Here is a 22,045-nt window from a genome sequence, read left to right as displayed (position 1 = left end):
ATAGGTGAGAATAAGGTTGTCTGTGGTGTTTAGAAGGCCCACAAAATGCAATAACATTTAGAGCAGGCAGCTTTCTAAATAGGCAGATACAGCTAGCTAGCTAGCTAGCTAGCTAACTAACTAACTAACTAACTAACTAACTAACTAACTAACTAACTAACTAACTAACTAACTAACTAACTAGCAGAGAGTCAGGAGCTCCTCCTCCTCCTCTTGCAGCTCTCTGCATTTTCCTACATGGCACAGAGGAGGTGCAGGGTTGTCTCCCTTGGCAGCCTGCTGGTTTTCAGTGCTTAGGCAGGGAGACTCTATCCCTTCTCCAGTCTCCTCTTTCACCTGCATGCAGTTCCTAGTCAGCTGCAGCTGTGAGGTAAGTGCTTGGATTCAAGGCCGACTTGGAAAAATGCAAGCAATTTCCTGCATATTTGTATTTCTGTCTCCAGTAATGTCTGTTAATAACCCTGCCCTCAAAAGCCAGCTTGAACAACGTGCCTCTTTTCAGGGAATTCAAATATTCCATGGGAAATTCTGTGGGCATTCCTTCTCCTTTATATGTCCCCAATTATTAATGGTTTGGGTGCAGGTAAAGAAGGAGGATAAAAGTATTATTCAGTTGAACATAATGTTGCCTGGGGGTGGGTGAAATGGATAAGGAATTCTCATCATCTGAGGTACCTAAATGGTATCCAGAATTCATCACCAGCCTCCTCCTCCTTGATTGAAGTTTGAAAGCTTGGCAGGGTATTAAGTCATTGAACTGTCAGCAGTGCTGTTCTTTGACAGCTGACAGAGTGCAGGAATGAGGCTTAGCCAGCAAGCCTTTTATTCCTTCCGTCTAAATCCTCTGTCTAAAAGTCAGTGTGAAGAGCTGAGCAATCTACCACTGTATGCCCTTCCAGTACTGACAGGACTGGCTGAAACCCTATTTCTCTTAAATTTTTCTTTTCTTCTTATCAAAGCAAAAAACAATTATTTATGCTTTCGATTTAGAAAACCACACATCTTTTTAGGGGGCTGTGAATATACCCACAGAGAGTTTACTGAAGCAGATAAACTCTGTGCGGATGTATTCGTTAACCTTAGAATTTCTTGTTTGCACGTAAACCTGGGATCTGACTACAGCTGCTACAAACAGGTACATAATGGTATTTTTCAGAGTTGCTTCATACTTGTTGTGATGATAAAAATGTCAAAAGAATTTGAAATTTAAATTTAGGAAGATTAATGTATTCGCAAAGGCTTTCACGACCGGGATCTAATGGTTGTTGTGGGTTTTTCGGGCTCTTTGGCCGTGTTCTGAAGGTTGTTCTTCCTAATGTTTCGCCAGTCTCTGTGGCCAGCATCTTCAGAGGACAGCACTCTGTGCTTCCTCTGAAGATGCTGGCCACAGAGACTGGCGAAACCTTAGGAAGAACAACCTTCAGAACACGGCCAAAGAGCCCGAAAAACCCATAACAACCATTAGGAAGATTAATTGGTAAGCGCATTGTTTGGCTGAATTCGTAACCCCCCCTCCCCCCGAAGTGTTCAGCATCCTGCACAAGTCAATGCAAGTTGTTCCCAGTGCTTGCTGATTCTGTTGGCAAGTTTCCTTCTGCTAATCTGTCACCGCAAGTGGACAGTGAAATGGAACAGTAAACAGGATAGAGAAAGCTAACACAGTCTGGACATGTTCTTCTGAAATGTTGATCCCATACCATTGAAATCAAACAAGTCCTTGAAAGGAAAATGTTTTGCAATTTGAAGTGCAGTGTTCTGTGACAAGAATGTGCTTTGTATTATGAAATCAAACTCTCACCCCAAAAGGTGACTTACTAAATTCTGGCTACCTCTGTTTACCTGAAGGTGTTGTATCCTTCAGGTAAACAGTGGAGATATTGGGGTCTGCTTATGGGAATAACCTCCACTGTTGCCCACTAATGGTAGGTATGATTTTGTGTGTCATGACTGGAAAAACTGGTACACTGAAGGAATGTTGCAGTTGTGAAAAGACAGCTAGCGATGAGAAAATGCAATCCTTATTTCATGCTTTTAATTGGCTTCCTTTCTGCTTTTTCAAACTCTATGCAGAGCCAAATTACCATGTGTTTCTGAATGCTTCCAAAACACCTAAATTTTCAGAGGACCCCACTGAACTGGAGTGTAGGATCACAGAGGCAAAGAATACTGAAGCAAACATACGTTTCACTGTGTCCTGGTACTACAGATTACCTTTGCGCAGTGATGAAGTGGCAAAAGATGAACTTCTTGCCACTATGGATGCAGACTGGACACTGGTAGTTGGTGACAGAAGCAAACAGCGGGCCCAGAATGGGGACATTATTTTTTCTAAGCCAGCTGTGGACACTTTCCGCTTACGAATCCAGTGGACTTCTGAAGTAGATAAAGGAGATTATTATTGTGTAATTTCTTCATGGAGCAGGCAGCGCAACAACAGCTGGATAAAGATCAAGGATGTGGCTTCCATGCCTGTAAGCATTTTATGGTCTACACAAGGTAGGAATTTTGGACAGTCTTACTCTGAAGTCAATAATGTAAGCTGCTTGTGACTCAGTGACTTGTCTTAATAAATATTTACAAATGGAAATGTTCTAGAGGATCTCGATAGAGTTGCATCCATCTGCTGCAGCCATCTTTTGAAAGAAAAGGACAGACGTGTCTACTGATGGGAATAAACAGTACAATTAAGGAATATTCAGTAAGATTTATATTACAGCAAACAGGAATGTTACACTAAGTTAGCCAGGAACCCTTGTTTGGAAGCGTTTTAAGGCAGCACTCACAGGTGGAAATCCAAGAGTAAGTGATAGCTAGAGTAAGCCCACTGAATCAGTGAGAATTTGGTGAGTTAATGTCCTTTGCATGTTTCACTGATTCAGTGGGCTTACTCTAATTGTGGCTACTAGATTTTAGCCACTCTCTCTCCTATATGAACTTTCTGGCAGTTTCAATAGAAGCAGTTTGAACTAACTCTGAAGAGGAGACACAGAATCTAGAGGATATAGCACCCTCAACAGCAAGGGATTATGAATAATAAACAATTTTATAAGGCATTATCTCCCTACTGTTCCCAATTTGGAGAATGAACTGGGTGAGTGGAGGGAATTGGAGGGCTGAGGTTAGGAGAGTGGTGGGCTGGGAAGTTCCTTACACTCTTCAGATAAAGCCCACAAACCAGAGACTGCTCTATTGTTCCCTGCATTAAAATTTGTACTTCTGATTTTTTTTTCAAATGGAGACTGCATATTAATAACCAGTTTTCTACATATAGAAGGGTGTGGATTTTTTTTAAGATCGACATGTAGCTGTCCAAATTAATGCCTTGGTAATCCAAACTGACACATTAAGTTAGGATGAGAAAAATTAAATATAGTGTACACTTTTGATTCTGTGGAAGGATTTGTCTTGACAGTGGCCAACACTCCTAATTGATCACTTAAGGATACCCCTAAAGGTTTGATACATAGGCTTTAAAAGATTTGCACCTCTGCTCTGGAATCCCTTGTACTCACAGAGTCCAGAATGTGTAATTGGAGCCTTACTATTTGCCTAAACTTGCAAAGTCTGCCTGGGGTGGGGGGGACAGAGCCCAGACCTTAAAGTCTGGATTGCAAGGAATAGGAAAATATAAATGACACTTCCCAGACTATGCACTTTAAGGGTTGTTAACACTTACCCTGATGAGGATTGTGTACGATGGATGCATTGATTTCCCAGCAGCTGTATTACGGTTATGGCTTACACTGAAGGCTAACTTGAGAAATCTTACCTGCTTTCTGAAGCTAATCAGGATCCCGTCAGGGGTCTCCAGGTAGAGCTAAGAAAGAATCTTACCTAAAACCTTAGAGATGTACTGCCATTCAGAGTTGACTGTACTGGACAGATGCACCAGTGGTCCGGCTCAGTATATAGCAACCTCCTGTGAAAGCTGCCAGATGGAGTTAGTGCTGTGCTGTTAGTGATTGCCTCAGACATGATGCTAATTATGAAACACAGTCCACTTCCTTCCTTTTCCCTTTCAGGAATGTGTTGTACAAGGTGGTTGTAAGAGCAAAAACACATAATGAGAAAGTACATTATGAATCTGAAATGCTATAAAAATCAAGAGGAGTAGTAATAGTGGTAGTCACCACTGTCTTTTTCAACTTGCTTATAGATGAATGAACCAGTTGTTCTGGTGGCTTTGCCATGACTGTAGAAGATAGCAAATAAATGCTTTGTTTCAAATTTTCAGCTGAAATATTTCATAGTACATGTTGTTAGAAGCCCCAAGAAAATCAGGGATGTGTGAACTGTATTAGCTAAGCAAACAGCAATGTTGCACATTTCCTTATTTGCAGATATTTGCAGTATAAGGCAAAATATACATTATTTCATGTTATTTCACATACTGTACATTTATTTTGATGTTCCTAGTAATGATGAAAGAAGTTCCAGCCCCACTTCCATGCATTGTAAGTTTTATATAGATATCTGCAGAAAATATTTATTAAGCAGATTTGAAGTTCTCAGGACAGTGTTTATAGAATAACAACCTAGCAAACACAAATAAGAGATACATTACAGTACTCTAAAATACTTTGTAGAATGAAATCAAGTGGGGATTTGAACTCCGTTCTCTAGAATCCTAGTCCGCCACTCTATCTACTACACCATACTTGTCTCTAAAAAGTGTCAAAAGCTGTATGAATAGGTTGCAATCTTCCTTGCCCATCTTTCATATGATGTTATGATATGTATTCTTGGGATGTGATTTCTTAATAGGAAATCCATAGAACCAGAGTGGTGGTGCTATTCCATACACCCAGTGGTGGGGGGCATGCTTTTTATTTACCATTACAGAACTTGGAAAAGTAATTTCTGTAGTCTAAAACTTTCCCCCTTAGGCCGTGTTCTGTTCAGGGATATCTGACACCTAAACATATTTCATTGGCATTACTCACTCTTTGAACTCAGTTTTGTCGGGATGGTTAAGCTTAAATTAGCTGCTCCAATTTTCTTCACAACTCCCTTTCTCTGTACATGTTCCTATACAAGTTTTGTGAGATTCTATGTTTATTGCTTACAGCTTCAATCATTGTTGTAGTTTGCTGCTCCTTTGGCTGATTAGCTACTCCCTAGAAGTGACACACTGCATTTCACCCTACATAGTATATATACTAGCTCTACACAGGCACTGACTTGAACACATGTAAAGTTAAGTGTAGTATGATGGCATATGACTTCATGTCCCAACATATTTGTCAGTGTGCTAGGTCTTTCTGTGTTGAATGTGAAGTTCTAAAAAGGACTTTGTAACCTCATCATGTGAGGACTGTGGTGTTACCAGGTGTGTGGTGACATTCAGCAGTGGATTTGTATAATGTCCTGTAAACCCAGCAGTGTCACAGACACTTTGCACACTGAGACTACAAAGCCCTTTTCAGATCATCACTTTCAGTACAGTTGTTTAGGACGCTGCTGGGAACATGGAGGCATTCAGTGATGAGATGTTTGGGTGTGCCCCCATCCCCATCATTAATTTCATCCCACATGCAATTCAGGCAAATGCCTGAGTAGGGTTACTCTTGCTCATACATGGGTGTTAAGGCAGCAGCCTGAAAGTCCTGCTGAAATACAACAGTCTTTATTGTCTGGTACAGCATGGGGCATGTGGACATTTCTTAGACAACATAAGAGAGAAAAAATCCCTCATGATCTACTGCTGTACACTTGTTGGTGAGAGAACAAAGAGCTGTATCTTCAGGTCTGTCACAGCACTCAAACAAGTGCATGCATGAAGAGGTTATTCTTTTGTGTATTTATATTTGCAGCTCTAAGAATAGTGTCCTTGTACAGTTTATTCTGAGAATACTTAGAAACCCCATGAGTGACAGCCTCAATGCAAGCAAGATCCAGTGCACAAAGGGAGCAGTCTTTGAAATGACTTACACATATGCTGCATTCATAAACTAATGAGTAAATGCAGTTCAAAACAAAACCATGCAATTTATTTTCTATTTTTAAAATTAATTTATGAAACTGAAACATCTACAGAGTTTTTGTAAACTATAAATTATGGTTTGTGCATAGTTTTAGTTAGATCTAACTACTGCCAAAAGGGACTTGGTGGTGCTGCGGGTTAAACCGCAGAAGCCTCTGCGCTGCAAGGTCAGAAGACCAGCAGTCGTAAGATCGAATCCACACGACGGAGTGAGCTCCCGTTGCTTGTCCCAGCTCCTGCCAACCTAGCAGTTTGAAAGCATACAAATGCAAGTAGATAAATAGGCACCACCTCGGTGGGAAGGTATCAGTGTTCCATGTCCATTTGCGCTGGCCACGTGACCACAGAAACTGTCTATGGACAAATGCCGGCTCTACGGCTTGGAGACAGGGATGAGCACCACCCCCTAGAGTTGGACATGACTGGACTAAATGTCAAGGGGAACCTTTACCTTTACCTAACTACAGCTGGCCTCAATTCATTTGGAGTGGCTGAACCTAATGAAAACCAAGTAGGAGAGGGAAGGAAGCAGGGAAGAGAGAGTAGCAATGTAGAGTAACTACATTTTATTCCTCCTTGCTTGGAAAGAGCGTGAGATCTTTTCTGGTGTTGCTGACTCAGTGATTATATACAAATTATGTAATTTGTGCAAATTTCACCTGGATTGAAGTAAAACTTTAATAGCTTGGGCAAGTTTCACCAAATTGCAATAGCAACTACTTTGTTTCATGGAATTTTAAAAACCTGAAGCATTCAGTGAGTTACTTACATATTTTAAAACAAGCACCACCTCCTTCTGTTATTGGTCTCTCTCTTTCTCTGTCTGCTTTGCTTTTTAAAGGGAAAGGATGTTATCTTTTGTTGGCTGCTCCAGATACATTATTCATTAATCTGAAAAACTTTTAACAGGAAGGAGAACATTTCTTGTTTTGCTCTCACATTGGAGGAGAGGAGAGGAACAAGGTTGCTACTTCATATGAAGCTATCTGTGCAGCACCACAGGGGCTGCGCAGACCCTTCCCCCCATTCACTGGGCTGGCTGGTTGGCCCACTCAGCATCCATCATGCACCCCCAGGTCCTCTTCTGGCGGCGCTTCTGTCCAGGCTACAGCTTGCACTACCCTTCCCTATCTCCTCCAGCAGCTGTCCACTCATCAGCTGCATGGGTAGAATCCCTGTCCTGCCTCCTCCTTGAGTGGTTGGCTGCTGGAGGAGGTGGGGAAGAGCAGCCTGAGCTCCTGCCTGGGCTGGAACGCTGTCAGGAAAGGAGGGACCCCTGCAGGGCTCAATGGATGGTGAGTAGGCCAGCTGTCCTGTGGGTTAGGGGAGGGTGTTTGTGGCATCTGTGGTGCTGCCCTGACAGCTTTGTACAAAGTGGCACAACTCAATGCCCATCACTAGAGAGGAATCTTGCAGGGCACTGAAAATTTTTCCTGTAAATGTTTTGTCAAGGTTGAGACCTTGAAACTAGTGAGAATGAGGACTTTAGTGAGAATTCTTTCCATCCGTGCATGTGATCTCAAGCACTTTCTGAATTGTGACCTGAATTGAGCTTGCGCAGATTTGTTTAACCATATATACAAACAAAAAGATCTCCAACTGTCTATAGAAACATGACATTTTAAAATCTGCCCCGGCACAATTAAGCTAAAAATGTTTTATTCCTCCTGGATTGAGACGGAAGTTAGGTGTTTTTTGTTTTGTTTTTTGTTTTGCTACGTAAAATACACTTGCTAAATTGCTTCTCACTCACAGGAGGCTTTTTAGGTGTTCGGTCTCTTGGGAGAAATATAGCATAAACAGTGCCATAACCGCTTAGACTTAAAATGCAGTACTTTTTTGTGATTGTCACAATTGGCTGATTGTTTTTATACTCTCTTAGATCATATTTGCATGATCTCAGAGAGAATGTGTTGACAGCAGCTTATGTGGCATTCCCTGCTATCCAATATTGAGGCATTAACATTTCTGTAATATGTTCAAAAGTTCCATTATCTCACCAGACGTAGAAAGGTGAGGAGAAAAGCATTTTCTTTTTAATAGTGCTTTTTGCATTTCAAATATTTTTTTCATGTAACAAAATATGTCACCTTATTAGTTCAGTTTCCAGCTGCTATCAATAAACAAAAATACTTTAAAACAAAATTTTACTGAAACACATAATATTTTGTAACTTTTATCCAGTTGTCTTAAAGCTTGTTGATTGTGATCTTCAGTGGAATGACTGTTCAGGCAGGGGCTTGCACATAGGTGATCTTGGCCTCAGGCAGATGATTTTAACACATAGCTAGCCCGAATATGTTGCTTAGCCTCTAGATCTGCGATAGCCTAGTCGTCTCACTGACTGCCTTGTAGGTACACAGCATTTCCACGTCAGTGTTGTTTTTTAATATGTTCCTTGTTGACCTCTGTTTTCTCTAAGAGATTATATATTGGCCTGCTGGACTGCAGATTGCAGTATCCCCCATCACTGATTTGCTTGGTAGTGCTGTGAGATGCAGAGTCACAAATTCTCCATCTCTGCTCTAAGCTTTTGGGGAGAAAATAATGGATGAAATCCTGTTATGTATCTCTGCGTATGAAAAGAAATAATGCCATTGACGGCAGCTGATTGTCACTGATGAAAGACTTCCTTTTTGATTTTAGGGTGTGCAGAGCTCATACACAATAGCTAAATTCCAGCACTAATTTGCAAATAGAGCAGGCCCATTGAATTGGTAGGGATTTAGTGAGTCAACTCCTCCATAAGTTACATTGATTCAATGGGCTTCTTCTAGTTGCAACTGGCTCCTGGAATTTGATGTAGTGTGAATGAAGTCATAAGATTTTGGCTAGTATCTATTGATACAGGCTTTAGAATCACATTTTTCTAGAGTTTGTAACAGTCATGGACTTGACTAGAAGATGTCTTAGTCCTTCTGCAGTTCATGGGATTAAGGTCTCTGTGTATTGGTTGTTGTTGTTAGGCATTCTTCAGTCTTGAGAGAATATGGTAATGTGCCCTGACTTGTTTTGGAACAACGTCTAGTGTGGCTGAGAAGGCCGATTCGAGAGTGACAATCCCCTTCCACACTGCAGACAAATACAGTCTGTCCCCTGTCCAGCTCCCTGATTTCGCTGGTTTCGGGACGGCTTCTTTGCCTCGGCCTGCTGAACAAGTATCTCTTCAAACTCGGAGAGGCCATGCTGCACCGCCTGCCTCCAGGCTGAAAGCTCAGATGTTGTTTCCCATCTGTTGAGGTCCATTCCTAAGGCCTTCAGATGTTGCTTGCAGATATCCTTGTATCACAGCTGTGATCTTCTTCTGGGGCGATTCACTGCACTAATTCTCCATGCAGGAGATCTTTTGGAATCCGACCGTTCTCACTTTTGTCTTTGCTGGAGAGAAGGTGGAGTACCACAGGACATGAAGGATCCAAACACTGTCACATTGTAGGAAAACAAAGGAGACTGGGCGACTGTAATAACTACCATGGCATCTCTCTTCTCAGTGTTGTAGGGAAGCTGCTTGCCTGTGTTGTGCTGAAGAGACTTCAGGTGCTTGCAGACAGTCTATCCAGAATTACAGTGTGGATTTTGAGTTTAATAGATCTACCACTGACATGGTATTTTCCCTCACACAGTTGCAGGAGAAATATAGGGAACAACGAGAGCCACTCTTTGTGGCCTTTGATTTGGTTAGCAGGGACGGCCTTTTTAAAATACTTCCCAAGATTGGATGTCCACCTTGACTCCTTAACATCATCAGATCCTTTCATGAGGAAATGAAGGGCACTGTAGTTTTTAATGGCTCAACATCAGATCCCCTTGACATCCGAAGCAGAGTGAAACAGGGCTGTGTTCTCGTACCTACCCTGTTCGGGATCTTTTTTTTGCTGTCATGCTGAAGCATGCCTTTGGAACTGCAACAGAAGATGTCTATCTCTGGACTAGATCAGACGGAAAGCTCTTTAATCTCTCTAGATCAGGGGTCTCAAACATGCGGCCCAGGGGCCATTTGTGGTCCACCAGATGATAGTTTGTGGCCCCCACCTTGCCTGCCCCCCCTGAAGTGCCCACACATCCTCTACTATCAGGAGTCAAAAAAGCCTCACCTCGCTCGCCGGCTGTCTCCCAAGACAGCGCCTCTTGCACCCTCCATCTGGATCTGCAGCCTGCCCGCCTGTCTGCCGGCTGGCAGGCTGCAGTTCCGGATGGAGGGTGCAAGAGGTCTTGGGGGAGAGCCAGCTAGCAAGGCGCACTGCTGGCCCTTTTCACCGAGTGCCCGAGCTGCCGCCGAGCGATGCCTGACAGCGGAGCTCGCTCCCGGACCGTCCTCAAAGAGCGCCTCCAACAGCGCCACCAACAGCAGCTGCCACCACCTCTTCCAGGGAAGTGGCTCTCTGGCTCTCTTTCTCTCTCGGCACCCCCAGCACCAGCCTGGCCAATGGCCGCCTCAGTGCCCAGCGGTGCTTCCTCCACGCAAGAATTGGAGGTTGTTCATTACTTTGTGTATCTTGGTTCAATGATCTCTGACACACACTCTCTAGATATTGAGTTGGATAAATGGACTGGCAAAGCAGCTACCATATTCTCTAGACTCACAAAGAGAGTATGGCTTAATAAGAAGCTGACGGCATACACCAAGATCCAGGTCTATAGAGCCTGTGTCCTGACTATACTTCTGTACTGCAGTGAGTCCTGGACCTTTTGTGCATGGTAGGAGAGGAAGCTGAACACAGGAAGCAGGAGAGGAAACTGAACACATTCCATAGGTGTTGTCTCCAATGCATTTTTGGTATCACCTGGCAGGACAATGTTCCAAATCGAATAGTCCTAGAATGAGCTGGTATTTCTAGCATGTATTGGTTATAGCTTTCCATGATATATGTGAATCACACCAAACTGCTATTGATATAAAAATAAGTGAATACATGAGGATTTGTTACTAACATTTGTATCTCTCAATCTTCAAGTTGCTCAGGACAGTATAGGTAGCCTCTCAACTCCACCTGGACCTACAGCCTTCTTCCTCCCATAAAAGTCACTGGAGGAGGATTGCCTGAGGACAGAGTACCTGATACAAGTAAACTTAGGCCTCAGTGGGGAACTGAGTCCTGGTTATCCTTTTTTATCCTCTCATATTATGCTCTGGTTCTGTCTTCTCCAGCAGTAATGCTGCTAAAAATATAGTAGTCAGCTGCTGATACCTCTTCTCAGAAAGGGTTTCCAGGCTGTGCCTAGCTGCTGATGTTGGGTTATACAGGTTCTATGTCAAACCAGTTTGAACCAGGTTGAGCATACTGTGAGTCTGGCTCCCCTACTCTAGCACTGCATTTCTCACTATTCACTGAACAGCTGAACTTCCTAAGATCAGTACAGTGGTGCCTCGCTTAACGAGTGCCTCGCTGAGCGATGAAATCGCTTAACGAGGCACTCTGGGCCATCGCTGGAGCATTCGCTCAGCGATGGCCCCTATGGGGTTTTTTCGCTTTGCGAAGATCGCTAAGCGATTCGCTTAGCGATCTTCGCATAGCGAAGCCGGGGAGAACAGCTGATCGGCGGTTCCAACATGGCCGCCGGAAGGTCAGCGCCGCATTTTCGCGCCCTGCCCTCGCTTAACGAGGGCGCGAAAATGGCGGCGCTATGAAGAAACATCGCTGAACGGTGAGTTTTCAAGCCATAGGAACGCATTGAACAAAGTTCAATGCGTTTCTATGGCTTTTTTTATTCCGTTTAACCTCGGAACGGATTAACCTCGCTATGCGAGGCACCACTGTACTTGTATCTTCATTCAACTGTTGCTGACATCTGTATTTGCATCAAAAAAAAAAGTGTGTGTGTGTGGTGGTATTCTTCCCCTACTATTTGAGACAGCATTCACCACCCTACTCCCATTTCTTTTTGCAATTCAAATAGTTGGTTTAGGGTTCCCCACTGTGAGGGTGCCTGTTTAACCCCTACCCGACTCTCCTCCAAGTCCTGTTTCATCTCATCAGACTCAGGCTTGGGCTCAACATGTAAGCAATCAAGATTTATTTCAGGAACTTCAAGTTTTTACATCAAGTTTAAGATTACTCTTCCTCACCCAACAGGGTAAAAAAAAAATGGTTCCATTCTTGAAAAAGTAAATGGATTGTCATTATTAGAGTCTTAGGGTCCTTGCAGTCCTGGCTGATTCCAGTCCATCAGTGCCAGATCTGGTGATACTGATAGCAAGGGGATGGTTGCTTTTACCCAGTATTTTCCTCTCTTCAATATCTCTCTCCCAGCTCATAGAACTCCCAGTTCTCAGGGACTTGCTCCTCTCAGCCCCATGAAGCACCATCCATTTCACTCTTTCCTCATCTTTCTTTCTTTCTCTACCTTCACCCTCTCCTTTCAATGTTGTCCCCACTCTCTAGCCTCCTTTTCATTTCAGTAAGAGGGCTTCTGCTGGGTAGTTTCTCTCCTTCTTCTTTCTTCCTTCTCCCTAGAAACCCTCAACCACTCCCACTTGTGTGTCCAAGGATTTTCCGGCCAGATTTATTCTCAGCCTGGGGGAAGGATCTTTGGTTTTCTCCAGCTCTCTGCTTCTCCTACTCTCTTCTTCAAGACTTCTTTTTCATTATATGGACTCTCTTCCACCAATTTCTCTCTCCTTTCCCATCTCTCTTTGCAGTTCTTCCTCCCTTTCCTTACTTTCTTTTTTAACTGTTCCCTCAATTCCTCCACTACATCCTTCCTATTTTCACTTTCTTCCCTAGTGTCTTCTCTAGGGGGCTTCTCCCTTCTCATCTTTGTGACTCTATCTGTCTCAAACCCGTTGTATCTTTCCCCTTTCCCTGGTGAAATTGACAGTGCTTGAGTGAGAGGTGTCTTGCTCAGACCTCACACCTCCCATCTCATATCCTCCCTGGCTGAGTATGTCAGTTACATAATTTGTAGGGGGGCAGTACAGAACTCAGACATTAAAGTCATGGACCATACTTCTTATTTGAGGATCTGTGGGAAAGCTATAAGAGTCTTTGGCTAAATCCATCCATGAATGGTTTATTAGGCAAAAGCATTTAACAGTGAGATGACACCATTTTGAAAAAATAGAAAGGCCAGGGGCAGCAAGCTCAGAGATATGAGAAATGTGTGAAACAAACAAGGAAGCAGAAAGTTGGGGGTGAAGGGCAGAAAAAGAGCATTCAATCTCAAAACTATGGATATTTTGCTAGATTCAAATTATCCATCAGCCTTATTTTCCTCCTCTTTCATATTCTACCTGGGGTTTTCCCCACCCCCGCAAATCTTCACATGTGTTTTTGTAAGATAAACTTGTTTCAGCAGTAATTCTTTAATGCACCATGTTGACATAAAATTATAATGTGTCGGTGACCTAATCTGTGTTTGCAGTGTTTTCTATCCTTTTAAGGCAGCATTAGGAGATTGTTGAAGATGCTGAGACAATGGTAACTGATGTTTTTAAAAAACCCTAACAGTCAGCTGCTTATAATGCAAATCTTGACTCAAACATTTTCCTTTTTTTAATCTGATGGTTTTTATCTAGAATAGAGAACTAAATCCAGCACATACCTAATTTTACTCTGTCAGTGCAAATTTGTGACAAAGGCATCCCCTTTTAAACATGTTTGCCAAGTGTAGCATTTCTGTGACCATTTGCATGAGAATAATTGTATGTTTGTGACTGTCCAGAAGAGTGGCTGTAATGAGATATATGCATATAAAGGCTGCAGAACTGTTACTGTCTGCATGTACTGTGCTTATGCTGTGACTGTAGTATATAGGCTTTTTGGAACTGGGAAAGGCAATGCATGCCATCTCTAGGGTTGAGCTTTCATGTTTCAATGAAGGGCACAAACTATTTGTGTTTTTGAAAAAGGGGTCTATCAACATTTCATGTTTCTTTCAAAATCCTTCTTTCATGTAATCTTTCTTCCACCCTCCATTAGTCAAATCACCTGAGAAGTTTTTCATCCAATAGTCGTAGTGCTGTTGTGGTGTTTTCTATGCAGTCTTAATATTTTTATATTTATGTTGTAAGTCGAAAGAATGTTTCAATATTTTGTTTTAACAGAAAAATGCTTGTTTGTCATTTACTTTGAACTCCTAGGGGGAAAGGTTGAAGGTATATATATTTGAATGAATAAAATTAATGGTTTTAATGATAACTTCGAGATTAGCCATAGTTATAAGTCATAGCTTGAATCTGACCTGCTTGAATAAACCATAGTTAAAGGTAATTACTGCTTTTCCTGGTTTGGATGCAAGGAACAAATCACAGAACTGCTGGATAGTGGAGTGGTTTTAGGCATCTGGCTGCAGAACCAGGAGCAGAGGGCCTCCTTGACTTGGTCTGGACTCGATGATCCATAGGGTCTCTTCCACCTCTTTGGTTCTAAGATTATTATAGATTATTAACTGAAAGCAGAAGCAAAGGCTTCTGATCACCTTCTTGTCATGCTAGAGGAGGAAGAGAGATAAATCAAGTGTGAGGCTTGTTCAGGTAGTGCTAAATACACTTTATAACATCAGTGATATACTGAATTCCTTGGCTGTTTCTTCATGTTTCTATAGAGTATTGAGTTTCTATAGAGTATTAAAGGAACTTAGGTTTAGATATCTACAAGCTCTTCAGCAATTATTTTATTTGCATATCAACTAAATTATGTAGATAGTGGAACTATGCTGTATATATATCTGAAGAACACAAATTCTAATCAAAGAACATATTAACATTTAAGGTTCATTCACATGCATGCTCACCTAGGAGTAAGTTCCATCGAACACTGGATTTCTGAGTAAACATATTTCAGATTTCACTGGTAAGAATTAGATTATGTTAGACTAGATTTAAATATTTCCAGACCAAAAAACAAAGAAACTCCAGTTTGATAATAGCTTTCTAAGAAATTGTATGTTAGTTAGCTTGCTGTTGGAACTGCCCACGGGTATTATTTTTTCGTGTGTTCTGTGCCTTTCCATCTAGCTAGTAATGTTTCTGCCCTTTCAGTAGTTCCTTCTTTCAGTTCTCTGCTATGTGCCTGAATGCTGAGGCTTGTTATTGTTGTACGGTAGCTCTTCCTTAGCTGAAGCAATGTGAATTGCATTAAATGCAAAGTAGTGTGTTCAATTGATGAGCTGGAGACAGATACACTTAGTTCTGATAAGGAGATCGATCACAAATGAAAACTGAAAGCTAAGTGGCAAATCAAGGAGTACTTCTGAAGAACAGGCCTGCTTTTCAGAGATAAGAATCAGTAGGTTTTTACTGACAAGCTTCTGCTATCTCTTATTCATATTTAATATCTCTTGATCATCAAAGATAATTTTTTTGAGAGGCAGAAGAGGAGAAAAGTGAATTGGAGGCTGGGTTCAGAAGGAGTTCAATCAACCAGCCAAACTACTATAAGCAACCACCCTCTTGATATGTCTTTTTTTTTAAGCTGGCATTTTATCAAGGTGGGCAAGTTACAGTAGGCAAAAGCAGACAGAAATACTACAGAATGGTGTAAGAGTAAATGATATCATACCATAGTTATTGAATCCAAGAAACAGTAAATTGGTGAAGAGCTATAAGCACAATCCATGCTTACCTTGCTACTTAAAATAGCCTGTTCTCCATATAAATAGCTGATGTACCCCAAAGTACAGACATTAGCTGTTCAGACTTCATTGAATCAAATGTTTGCCAAAACAGATCAGTTTCTTTAGGTTCACCTCTGCTTTATTGAATTGTATGTTTTTGGGTTCAAATGTAGCCATTAATTACTAGTGTGATTTGAAATGTTTGTCGGTACAGTATCTAAAATATGAGGCCCAGTCCTCTTCACATCTGCTGACTGACACAATCAAAACTGTTTCTAGTTAATAATCCTAAACTGTGCAAACCAAATTTGCATCCCCAGATTTAATGTCCAGTTTTCCATTGAGAGCTATTTTTTGAACTAAGTAACTAATGGAACACCAGTGTTGACGTATTAAACATTGCCTTAAAGGTGTTTAACTATTCTCTCTCAGACATGCACTAAACATTGCTCCAAGCAGCTAGAACTGGTCCACAGAGCTTGTTCTCACTGAGATGACTGTTGTGTACTGTTGTGTATGTAAAGAGGTAAGTTCAGAAGGAGACATAGAATTGAGTTCTTTCATTGGAAGCTAGAAGGAGCTGCTGGGCCCCATATCACGTCCTTGTGTATGTTGCACTGTTGCTTTGTGTTCCGGGATACTTTAGTAAATAAGTATTAATGAAGATGTTTTGCATAGTGCTGCTTTCTATTATCAAAAAATGACAGATCTCTTTCTGGGCTATACTGCTCCTATCTTGATAACAATCCTTTGTGATTTGTTGGCTGAAATCCTGTTGCTTAGAGTAGTAGGCTGCAACCAGAGTAAGCACGTATGAATCAATGGAACTTACAGAGGAGTTGACTCACCAAATTCCCCACTGATTAGTGGGTCTACTCTTCTGCAACTTACTATGCAAAGTAACAAGATTTCAGACATTGGTACAGTTTGTGTATCTGACCATTTCCTCTTCTGTGGAGATCACATGTCAAAGGCAGGGGACACTCTCAGAGCACCCTGAAATCTCCTGGAAACTCAATTATCTTCTACAACCTACCAATTAGATCTAGTCTGTTAGGAAACCTAATATTAACAGACCCAGTATTTGTGAAGTAATTACAAACACCTTCTTTTTGGAAATAAATCTTTATATTCCAACATGATGCAAGGGATCCAAACCCTTTGGAATTTTCCAAATTCTTGGTGGTATGGGCTGAGCAGAGAGTGGGAAGAATTGAAATATGAAATTAAACCTCTTAACATAGGGTTTTAAAAGATTAGATTCAGATTTATTAAAGAAATTACATTGTGCAGCTTTTAAGAAATAAGAAAAGATAGAAAAGACAGATATTTCTAGCTTCATTTCTGGCAAGCCCCTGGTTGTTTCTGAGCCAAGAGGCATTATTCCTTCCTTGAAGAAAAACAGTACAGTATCTGAAAATCTTAGGCAATTTCTGAAACAAAAATGGTCATTGGCACACTTGTCCTTCTGAGAACAAAGAAGGCAACAAAGAAAATAGAGTGTAGGATCTCCCATTTTCCATGCATCTTCTCCCAGTGAGAATATGCATAACAGATCTTAGGGCAGAGGTGGTAGGTGTAGTTAAACTCCCACTTTATTACAGAAAAACTAGTTTTCCTAAACATTAAGAAATTTGAACAGGGAAATGGATTGTTACTCACTGAGCACAGAAAAACAAATATTATCAAGGGCAGGGTAAGGTGTTTAGACATTATTAATTTAACTGTAAATGGTTGACTAGGCATGGAATTATTATTTTTTATTCCAAATCCCAAAAATCACCATACTGACAGACTTACACCTACAGACACCTACATGTGGTTCATTTGGAGAAAACGCCTAGCTGGAAAGCCTACAAAACTTGGCATAAGCCTAGGTCCAGCTGAGCTTTCCAGGTAAAAAGAGGCTCTTCACCCACAGCAGGCAGACATCTTCCTTCCTACACAAGAATCTAAGGTGGAGCTAGATCAATGGCAGGCTATAAATCCTTCCCAGCTTGCCATTTTCTCCACGTGATCCAATGTTAGATTCTCTAGATGTTGTGTCTATCAGGTGAGACTCTCAGAATGGAGACTTATAGGAGTTGCAGTCCAAAAAAACTGAAAATCCAATGCCTGTGGCCGAAATCCAGTAGTAAATTGCAACTATAGTAAGCCATCTGAATTAGCAGAACTTGTAGAGCAGTTGACTCACTGAATTTTTGCTGATTCAGTGGGCCTACTGTAGTTGTGACTTATTGTAGGATTTTAGCCATTGTGTATGGTGAAGGGAAAAAAAAAAGATTTGGAGAAGTATTAAGAAGACCAGTAGTCGTAAGATTGAATCCATGCGACAGAATGAGCTCCCGTCACTTGTCCCAGCTCCTGCCAACCTAGCAGTTTGAAAGCATGTTAAAATATGAGTAGATAAATAGGTACCACCTTGGTGGGAAGGTAACGGCATTCCATGTCTAGTCTTGCTGGCCATGTGACCACGGAAACAAATGCTGGCTCTATAGTTTGCAGACGGGGATGAGCACCGCATCCTACAGTCAGACACGACTGGACTAAATGTCAAGGGGAACCTTTATGTTTATCTTACGTCCATATATAGATAGGAAAACTGGGCTGAGGACATGGACTTAATCCACGAAAGTGCACATTAAAATATAGTAGTTAGTCTTTAAAGTGCTATATTTTGTCTTCTTTTCTTTTCTTTTCTTTACTTTTCTTTTTTTGCCCTGATAGACAGGAAGACGTGTAAGCCAGTACATATGTTTCATATATAGATTTTAGGGCTACTGTACACCAAGTGCAATTTTTGTTATAGACTTTTAAAGTTCAGTGTACGTTTCCAAGGCTTAGGTTTTACAGACACAGAAATGGATCTACGTGCAAGATGCAGTCTGGATGTATTTGAAAGGGGATTTGACAGATTCATGAAAGATCACAGCTACTAGCCATGGGTTATATTCCCTGCAGAATCAGGGAATATAATCAAATACAGTACACCTCTAAAGTCTTGGAAGGTTTCAGAAGGGATAAAATAAAAACTGAACTATATTACATAAGGCTTCAAATGCATTGCTTACTGGAACAATTTTTAAATGGCTAGAGCTCAAACCTTGTCTGGCTTCCTCAATTAAATGAAATCCACTCTTTGTTTATGATCAACTTGGAAGCTACCCTAGCAGAGTATCCTTGTATTTTCTGTTAAGTTTTTCTATTCCACCTGCTTGCAGCTGGGGGCGGGGGCGGGGGGGAGGGGAAGAGTGGCTAGCACTATCTACTTTATTGATTTAGTGATAGGCAAGTTCCTGTCTGGCATGTCCTGATAAGAATAATTATATAACTTTTAGAACTTAAACTTGGTTTGCTTGCTCTCATATTCTCTACCACATAGTTTTCTTTTGTTTTACATCTATTAGGTTGTAAGGAACATCTATGGACAGGAACTATGCAGTTGTGGGTGGTGTTCATTTAATCTTTGGACAGTGCCGAGGAAGCTTTATAAAAATATATTTATATACAGATAAGTAAAACCTGAAACAAACTGTTGCTCTGCTTCCTTATCTCCCTAACATGTTCCTGTTCATAGCTCCAACTAGCCATTTCTTCAAAGCAGGTCATCCCCTCTTCTCAATTGACACCACTTTGTCTGCAAGATGCTACTTACAGTCAATTCTTATCTTGGTAGGTGGGTTGGTATTGTTCTTTGGCTTGGTATCAGTCAACGCTTGTTTGTTTTTCTGCCAGGCACTGAGTGATATTTTCCTTATATTTCTCAGTGATCTCATTTTGGCTTCCCTTTCTTTTTGCACTTACACCTTGTATTTGTTGTTAGAGGAGGTTGTGTATCATTTAGGTAACATCACCATTCCATTCTTAAAAGTGACAGAAATATGAATAGTGGTTGTGATATCCGAAGGTAGAGGGGTTACAAATGTGTGTGCAAAGCATTATCAGAATAGTTCCATGGATATGGGCATGATGTGTGAATGACAATACAGAATTCTCTTGCATAAATACCTAAGAGATGAATACTTCTGAAATTTGAAGAAAAATCTAACTTTCATACTGTATTTTGGATATTGTATGGGCATCAGGATCACATCATTCAGTGACTTGTGCTACCTTTAGTTTTGGTTTCATGATATGTCAAGTCATAACAACAGCAACTCTTAATAGAGCTTTCAAGGTAAGTACTTTTACCACTTCCACTCCCCCTTTCAGTTTCCATGGTTGAGCAGGGATTTGAACTCTCTTCACCAGAGTCTGCCACTCTGTCCACTGCACCACCCTGGGAATCCAGTGATATAGCATTCATTCATTCATTCATTCATTCATTCATTCATTCATTCATTGGATTTCTAACCCGCCCATCTAGACCAAAAGTCTACTCTGGACGGTTTACAAATTTTAAAACAATTCATGATAAAGGAGTATGTAAATTGTTATATCTGATTGTGAATCCACTATCTGTGTCCCTTGCTCTCCAGTCTTTTATCAGTAAACAGTAAGATGCTTCAGAAAAATATCTGGCAAATGCACTTGAGAACATGGAGGTAATTGTCAGTAAATCACTCCGCATGTACCCTTGTATGGCCTTATCACATCCCTGGATGTATTAATTTATGGGAACTGCTTGAAAAAAAATCTTGCAGCAGCAGTTCTGTCATATCTGTATGTGCTGTCTTGCACTGGTGGTTCTGAAGCAGAGAATTCTGTTGCTCCATGACTTTTGCAAAATATGTTCCTATCTTCCTATTCTGGAAGAGGCACAAAGTGTCACTATATTAGAGGGATCCATTAGTCTGTTTATGAAGTATCTACCTAAATGTTCTTGGAGTGGTTGGCTTTGAGTACTACACTAAGGCAAGAAAAATGAGAGATAAGTGATGATAATGTAACTTCATCTTCATGTGCTCATATCTGAAATTAGACAAAATACTCATTTTGAAGCTCATGAAAGTAATTTATATGAGAATAAAGGAATTATGCTACAGAGTCTGCTACCCTCAGACTTAGCACTTTGCATCTGTTCCCGTACAGTAAATGGGATTTTCTTGGGCAGATGCCTTGGAAGCTTTGTCCCAAACTCACAGCATCACAATCAGATATTTGTAATGAGTCCTGCCTTGAGTAAATATTTGATGGCTTATAAGCACCATTAAAATGTGGTACACAATAGCGTAGTTGAGCTGATAGTGTTTGGGAACGCATGCTGGTTGTATTGGTTGTAAGTAATAGAAAGGGTGCTATTATTCAGAAATGTAGACATTAAGCAAAAAGATCTGAGTTGACCTTAAGATTTCTCTCCCTAGGATCACAAGAGCACATAATATCAAGCTTGGTAGCATGGGCACAAAATGTAAAAATACTATGTTTGAACTGTAAGAAGAAAATTACTGAAATTGGTTTTAAAGCACAATTCGTCTTTCCACAATAGTAGCTGGATAGCAGTTATGTTTCTATCCCACTGATCACTCAGATTACAGTGCTGATTAAAGATGGCTAATCATACATGGAAAAATGAAACAAATTAAAGTAAATATTGAAACAAAATAAAGTAGATAAATCATTAAAGTGTTGGTACATGTTCTCACAATGCTGTGTGTTGTTTTTGCTGAATATAGGCTTCATGCCACAGTTTGTCAATATAGGAGTCTTATACAGTGGTGCCCCGCTTGACGATTACCTCGTTAGATGAGGAAATCGCTTAATGATGAGTATTTTGCAATCGCTATATACTCATTGCTATATAGCGATCGCAAAACGATGTTTGTATGGGTTTTTTTTCATTTAACTACGATCAGTTCCCTGCTTCGGGAGCTGATTTTTCGCTTAACGATGATCAAAACAGCTGACCGTTGGGTTTTCAAAATGGCTGCCTGCTGTGCAAAATGGGTCCCCGCTGTGTTTTAGGATGGATTCCTCGCTATACAGGCACCGGAAAATGGCTGCCCTATGGAGGATCTTCGCTGGATGCTGAGGTATTTCGCAAATTGGAACGCATTGAACCGGTTTTCAATGCATTTCAATGTTTTTTTTTACTTTCGCTTGACAACAGTTTCGTTCTACAGCAATTTTGCTGGAACGGATTATCCTCGTCAAGCGAGGCACCACTGTACTATAATATAGGAGGCTTATACTACTCTAGTGGTGGTGAACCTTTTTGAGTTTGCATGCCCAAACTGGGGGGAGGGGGAGCAGTGGGTGGTGTGCCACCACCATGGCGGAACCGGAAGTGGTGGTGGCAGAACTGGAAGTGGCGGCGGAAGGGGAAATCCCGGGCATGGAGGTGCCTTGAGACCCAGCAATAGCTGCTCTGGATCCTGACCCACTTCCTGTCCAGGCACCAGCACCACGGTTGCAGCCACCTGCTCAGGTTTGGCTGTGGGGGGAGGGGGGAGTAGCGATCCAATGACTTATGGCTCATGTGCCGGCAGAAAGGGTTCCGTAGGTTTGCCATCACTGTACTACTCTGTTGATCCTGGAGTAAAATCAAATTTGATTTTCCTCTCCTTA

The 22,045-nt window shown here is 41.2% G+C and overlaps 1 protein-coding gene across 1 annotated transcript in view; it reads left to right on the top strand.

The window, feature by feature from the left end:
* PTGFRN (prostaglandin F2 receptor inhibitor) overlaps positions 1-22,045 on the top strand; it is a 112,656-nt gene that overhangs the window by 45,390 nt on the left and 45,221 nt on the right. Inside the window, exon 5 of the mRNA XM_072993995.2 lies at positions 2,071-2,496. Within this exon, the coding sequence (XP_072850096.2) occupies positions 2,071-2,496 (426 nt within the window). The remainder of the gene's footprint in view (positions 1-2,070; positions 2,497-22,045) is intronic.

The sequence above is a fragment of the Pogona vitticeps genome, chromosome 3 (genome assembly GCF_051106095.1).
Source record: "Pogona vitticeps strain Pit_001003342236 chromosome 3, PviZW2.1, whole genome shotgun sequence".
NCBI lineage: Eukaryota > Metazoa > Chordata > Lepidosauria > Squamata > Agamidae > Pogona > Pogona vitticeps.
Note: the sequence above shows the minus strand (reverse complement) of the source record. Positions and strands in the feature narration are given on the sequence as shown.